The sequence below is a fragment of the Jaculus jaculus genome, chromosome 11, assembly GCF_020740685.1.
Source record: "Jaculus jaculus isolate mJacJac1 chromosome 11, mJacJac1.mat.Y.cur, whole genome shotgun sequence".
NCBI classification, from domain to species: Eukaryota; Metazoa; Chordata; class Mammalia; order Rodentia; family Dipodidae; genus Jaculus; species Jaculus jaculus.
In genome coordinates, this window is record NC_059112.1 from 76,154,299 (window position 1) to 76,160,729 (window position 6,431).

General features: G+C 42.0%; 1 protein-coding gene across 1 annotated transcript; it reads right to left on the reverse strand.

The window, feature by feature from the left end:
• Positions 1-5,248: 5,248 nt before the first annotated feature.
• Positions 5,249-6,155, reverse strand: Kctd14 (potassium channel tetramerization domain containing 14). The gene is given in 3 exon segments (XM_045130305.1): positions 5,249-6,069; positions 6,072-6,107; positions 6,110-6,155. Coding segments are annotated over 3 exon segments (705 nt in total). The 3' UTR covers positions 5,249-5,446.
• Between the last annotated feature and the right edge of the window lie 276 nt (positions 6,156-6,431).

Below are 6,431 nucleotides of genomic sequence, written 5' to 3' on the forward strand. Positions count from 1 at the left end.
ATCAAAAAAGTAAGTGTTATCTCAATTTTCTGGGTGCTAACTTACTCTCCGTTGGAGAATCTGCTTCTCTTTTCCAGATAGATGCAGATCCTAAGAAGAGAGCTGCCCCAACATACCTCAGAAGGGGCCCAACTGAAACTAAGGACAACTGGCGAAATAAGCAAGGGTGATGTTTTCCTGTGAACTGGATACCAGCACAAAGGGGAAGGAGATCAATGCAGAGAAAAATCAACTCCTACCAAATCAGAGAGCCAGAGCCTCAGAGGCCCCCAACACCTCAGCACTGAAGCAGACCAAAAATGAACCCAACATGGCTCAGGGAAATCTTGCGGAAGAGAGGGCGGAAAGAATGTCAGAGTTACATGTTGAGTCATGATTTTCAGAGACATTTATCATACTAATAACTGGGGGCTAACTCCACAATGCACGACCCATTTTCAATAACAAGGAGGGTCTAATGGGAGGGGGTAGATCACAGATGAGCCTAAATAATGGTACCAAACTGCCTGTATTTACTGAAAAGAAAACTAATAAATTAAATTTAAAAAAAAAATCTAAGTCTGTCTCTCTTTGTAATTTGGGTATGTTGATACTTTTGAAAAAAAAAAAAAAACACAAAACAAAACAGTGAAGCACTAGTTTAGCTGAGAAATCCCTGGCTGAGGAAAGTGACTGGCCTGTAAAACCAGCACATGTGAGGCAGAAACAAGGTGTCCTTGGGACAAGCCAGCCGCGTACTCAAGCTGACTAATGACATTGGTGAGCTCCAGGCTCAGGTGGAAGAACCCATCTCAGTAAGTCAGGAGAAGCCCAGTTAACAAAGATTCCCCAACATCAACCTCTGGCCTCCATATACAAGACACATATATGTGTCCACAAACATGTGAATGTGCACACACTCTGCTGACAGGCATTCTCTAACTCTAAGGCGTCATGAGTTTTGTGGTTATTGGAAAAGAGGCTGACCTGATGCTGAAGCTACCTCAGTGCACATATAATCATCTCAAAACAGAGATGGGATCTTTCTTCAGCAGGGTATGATGACTGGATGGAAAAATCTGATAACTTAATCTCCTGTTTAGCTTTTCTGGTTTACACTCCTCATCTCCTCATGACACTATGCACTGTAGTTCAACACTTTTCACAGAATACATGTTGTGAGGTCATAATGTTTCACGGATCTTTTGTTACTTATGGACTGAAAAGTAAGTCTCAACATCTCTTTTTTGTTTTTCTCAAGTTTTTTTTTTTTTTTAACTCAGTGAAGACAGTCAAGTTTGGACAATTGTTAGCTTTCTCCCTGACCTCCCCGCTCCACAGGGACCCTCCTTGTTGGGGCATATGGGTCATGCATCATGGGGTTAGCCATCAGTTTTGGGTAGGAGGAAATGTCTCTGTTTATCATGATCCAACGTGTGGCTCTGACATTCTTTCCACCCTCTCTTCTTCAAATTTCCCTGAGCCTTGTTGGGTTCATTTTAGGTCTGCTTCAGTGTTGAGATCTTGGAAGCCTCTGTGTCTCTGGATATCTGGTTTGGTAGGGGTTGATTGTTCTCTGTGTCTATCTCCTTCACCATTGTGTCAGATTCCAGTTCGCCAAGAAAACAGCCCTCTTGCATGTTTCCCCAATTATTCTCAGTTTCAGCTGGGGACCTTTTGAGGTATGAGGTGGTACTCTCCTTAGGATCTGCGTCTATCTGAAAAAGGGAAGCAGATTCTCCTATGCAGAGCAAAGAAGTTAGCACCAGATAAATGTGATAACCATTATTTTTTAGAGAGAATTTAATAGGTGTGGGCCTACTTGCAGCCCCGCAATTGGTGGGAGCTTGATAACGGAGAGTGGGCTCAATTTTGGATCTGGTTCTGACTTGTTTCCCAGATCCAGCTATGGGTTCTATTCCACTGAGCTGATCAGTTAGCCAAATCAAGAGCAGTTGATTTCCCACCATGGCTGTGCACCACTATTGTAGTTGTGCAAGTATAACATCTTCTCTTACTGGAAAGATACTCAATTAACTTTATTTTTTCAAAATGTTATAAACCAGTTTCTACTTACCAACAGGTTGACATTGCATAAGGGAATTTAACATGCAAAGAGTATTTCCACAAAACACTCTGCCCTTTCATACTCAGAAATCTTTCTACAGTGACTATTACTACAGTGACTATTTCTACAGTGACTATTACTGCCATTCTCTGGCTGCACTGCTCATCTGTTTGTTTCTTACTGTTCAACATTCCCTATTTTACTATCCATGGATTTCTATTTTGCGCTCTTCCCTAAAACTTGACTAAGTGCAAATATTCAGTGTTGAGAGATGTCAAAGCTATGTGTCCTGTATTTCTTAGACACCCATATACTTTATGTGTAGTGCTATAGCTAGCAAAATATACTCTCACACTGAGCATCGTCTGAAGGATGACAATAGAACACTTGTGACAGGTGTAAGGTAATGTCAAGACCACTGCTGAACATTATGGGACTGTCTTGTTCCTCACCGCTTGAAAAGTCATGCTACAGGATAATCATTTATAGTCACTGTGAACATAGGGCAATACATAACCTGTATGTCTGAGTAATCCAAGACCTACTGAAAGCATAAAACAAATAGCATGTGACTTCAGATTGTTTCTAGTAATGGTCGTGTTTACATTGATTTTGAATAAAGATTAAAACATTAAACTTAAAGAGACATAGGTAAAATGTGCTTCAAATTGTTTAGCATGTAACTTGTGTGCAAGTTAGATTTTCTGCCAAGAGATCATAAAATGCAATGAGAAAGTGTATGTGGGCTGGAACGGTGTCCAAGAAGCTACTACAGCCTGATGTCTTCCCAGCATGTAGGCTTTTTAAAGAAACATGTACTGGAGAAAAGGTATGTTGTCATGTATGTGTCTATGTCATGAGACAAGCTTTTAATCAAACTTATCCAAGTGAAAATAATATCATGTTGATTATAATAGCTTCAGATATTTTCTTAGAGAAGGGAGGAATACTAGAAAGAGCCAGAATATTCTGTACCCTAAGTGAGAAAGATTTTAAAAATCCTTTATAATTCGAGGGAATTCACAGTAAAAAACAACTGATAAATGGGATCAAATGATAAGAAAATGGTTGTTAATAAAATGCTATTATAAAACCTTGGAGGCTTATGATACCCAGAGATGCAGCTATAAAGTCTTATTCCCAAAACTTGATGACAATTGTACACTCTTTTGACAACTGTATGGATTGCTGGAGTAATCCCTGAGAATGAACATTTGAAGAGATTAGTCTCCTGTACACTGTGTAGTCACCTTAACAAACAGAGACATGCCCCAGGTAAAGAAAGCACTTAAGGCACTAAAGCTTCTGTTAACTTAAGGTAGTCCTAAGGTGTTCACAATTCACCAGTGTGTGAGTTATGAATTTTAAAACTTATTTCTCTCAAGTTACAAAAGTAGATCTGACTTTGGCAAATTTATAATTAATTGTGATTTGGCACTCTTATGGCAAACTGACTTAATTTTCTTGCTATTTGTCCTTGTAACTTAAAAATGTGCTCATCATTTTAAGGATTTGTAAAAAGAAAGAAACACTTTTGAAAATTATTATTAGCTTAGAGTTTGTGAAAATGTTTTCATTTCTTTAATTGTAAAACTTTACCATTGAGTTTATGCTGTATGCTAAAATTCACTGATAATTTTACACCTGTCATAAATTCTCTTGTGAAGGCATGTTAGAAGACTAATTTTAATTAAGAAGCAGTATTCTTTACTTAGAGTTTGGGATATGTTCAATTTTATCAATTGTAATAAAGTTCAAAATACTTTGTCAAATTGACAGAAATTTAATTTTGTGTGACCTGTAAGTTCATATAAGATCTTTGTCTTCCTTTTTTTCTTTTTATTAATGTGGGTATCTGTCAATAATAAGTTTGAATTCTGAAATTTAAACTTACAAAAAGGATATTTTATAAAATAATTGTTTTTATTTCATACTTATATGCAGGAGGCAGAGTAAAAAAATACCAAACTTCAGCCTCAGAGATATTTTATTGATTCTGTGATATATATGCTTATCACATTTTATTTATTATTTTTTTTATTTTTACTTATTTTTTTTTACCAAAATTGATTATGTATGATATTTATTATTTTTTGGTTTTTTGAGGTAGGGTCTCACTCTGGCCCAGGCTGACCTGGAATTCACTATGGAGTCTCAGGGTGGCCTCGAACTCACGGTGATCCTCCTAACTCTGCCTCCCGAGTGCTGGCGTTAAAGGCATGTGCCACCACATCCAGCTTATATTTAATATTTTGGTAGTTTTTTTTTTTTTTCCTGTTCTAGGGATCAAACCCAGGACCTTGTGCAAGCTAGGCAAGCTCTCTCAACACTGAACTACATCCCCAGTCACTCTCTGTTCTCTTTTTGGAAGTGATTATGATGAAGTGGGCACAACAGCACATGCCTGTAGGCTCAGCACTCTGAAGCCTGACTTCCTGGGGGTACGTAAGTTCTATGTACCTTGCAATTTCTTCAAGCAGGTGAGCTATTATCACTGACGCTTCACCTATGAAAGTGACCCAGCCAACCCCTTGGGAGCTCCAGGTGTGGGGCTATTGGATTGCTTGTGTACCCAAGTATTTTGTTTGTATTGCTCTGATTTTGAGACATAGTCTCATTATGTGTCTCAGGCTAGCCCTGAACTTGTGTTCCTCCTGCCTCGGCTTCCTAATCACAAGTGTGTGCCAACTTGGCTAGAAGATGGCTTTTGTGGCTGGTTTGTTTGTTTGTTATTGTTGTTGTTTGGTTGGGTTGTTTATTTCTTTTTTGTGTTTTTAAATATTTTATTTATTTATTTAAGAGAGATAGAAATAGGCAGGGAGAGAGAATGGGTGCACTAGGGCCTCCAGCCATTGCAAACGAACTCCAGATGCATGCGTCCCCTTGTGCATCTGGCTTATGTGGGTCCTGGGAAATTGAACCTGGGTCCTTTAGCTTTGCTGGCAAGTGCCTTAACCACTAAGCCATCTCTCCAGCCCTATGTCTTTTTTTTTTTTCTTAAGGTAGGGCCTTGCTCAGTCCTGGTTGACCTGAAATTCACTACGTAGTCTCAGGCTGGCCTCAAAATCACAGTGATCCTACCTCTGCCTCTCCATTGCTGGGGTTGTTCAGAGCTGGGCATGGTGGTGCACGCCTTTAGTCCCAGCACTTTGGAGGCAGAGGTAGGAGGATTGCAGTGAGTTTGAGGCCAGCCTGGGCCCCTTACTTTCTGAGATAGGGTCTCATTCTATCACCCAATCTGGTCACATACTCATGACAATCTTCAGCCTCTGCGTCCCAAGTGCTGGGAATCCAGGTCCAGCTTGGGAGGATAGCTTTTGATGGCATCTTTGAATGTCTCAAGACCCCACCAGTGCCCATAACAAGCAGTCTGAACCCCCGGGGTGGGGTGGGGGCGGGTTACCACCAGGTGAAAGTGAATTTACAGAAACATTTGTCGAGGCTGGTCCCGGATGACTTAAGGAAGTACTTTTGGCAGCATACATTGTAGCCCCTGTCCTTAATGTCCTTCTCCAAGCAGTCCTTGAGGTCATCGATCTCAGGACCCACCTTCCAGGGACCAAACTTAACAACCGGGATCTTTTTGGCCTCCAGATTGGACAGGGGCGCTGCACACTGCGCAGCCTCCTCCTCGGTGCCCACCACACACACCACCACAGTGGACCAGCGCATGGCCACAGCCTCTGCCCGGGCTAGGAGCAGCAGGACCTCCAGCTTGTCACTGCAGTTCAGCACTCGTAGCAAGAACTGTTTGCGAGCCACCTGTTCACCAAAGATCTGTGTCATGTCCTCTAAGAGCTTGACCAGAGGCTTGATTTCATAGAACTGGGCCTCACGGTACGCCTCGCGGATGTGTTGCGTGGGCACCTCCCCGGTGCGCAGGTAGTCCAGGATGGGACCAAAATAGGTGCCCAAATGATCAATGAAGAAGCGGCTCTCTGCATCCACGCAGGCCGGGTGTGAGCCAGAGAAGAGCTCTGCCAGCTTGGAACCAGGGCATTTTCTCAGGGTGCCCACGGTTTGTAGAACTGGCCCCCGACGTTCAATTGCATAACCTGCCATCAAACTCACAGTTGGCTCCGGACGTGACCTTTGCCCAGGAAGCCATTCGGTCATGTGTTGCGCATGGTCGCCGAGCCCAGGCGCACGTTCCGGGGCTGCGGGGCGGACAGGGTGATGCGGGCTCCGGGGTCGAGCACATGGTGGCGAGCAGCTGGCACCGCACAGACCTGCCACGCGTAGGCAACCATATTTGATTTTTTTAATATAACTTAATCACTATTCTGCACTATCATGTTTTGTCTTGTTTTTCACCGCAAAGAGTCTCTGAACTTGGCACATGTAAGAGAAATACTTATATATGGATGACTTCAATACGCAACCA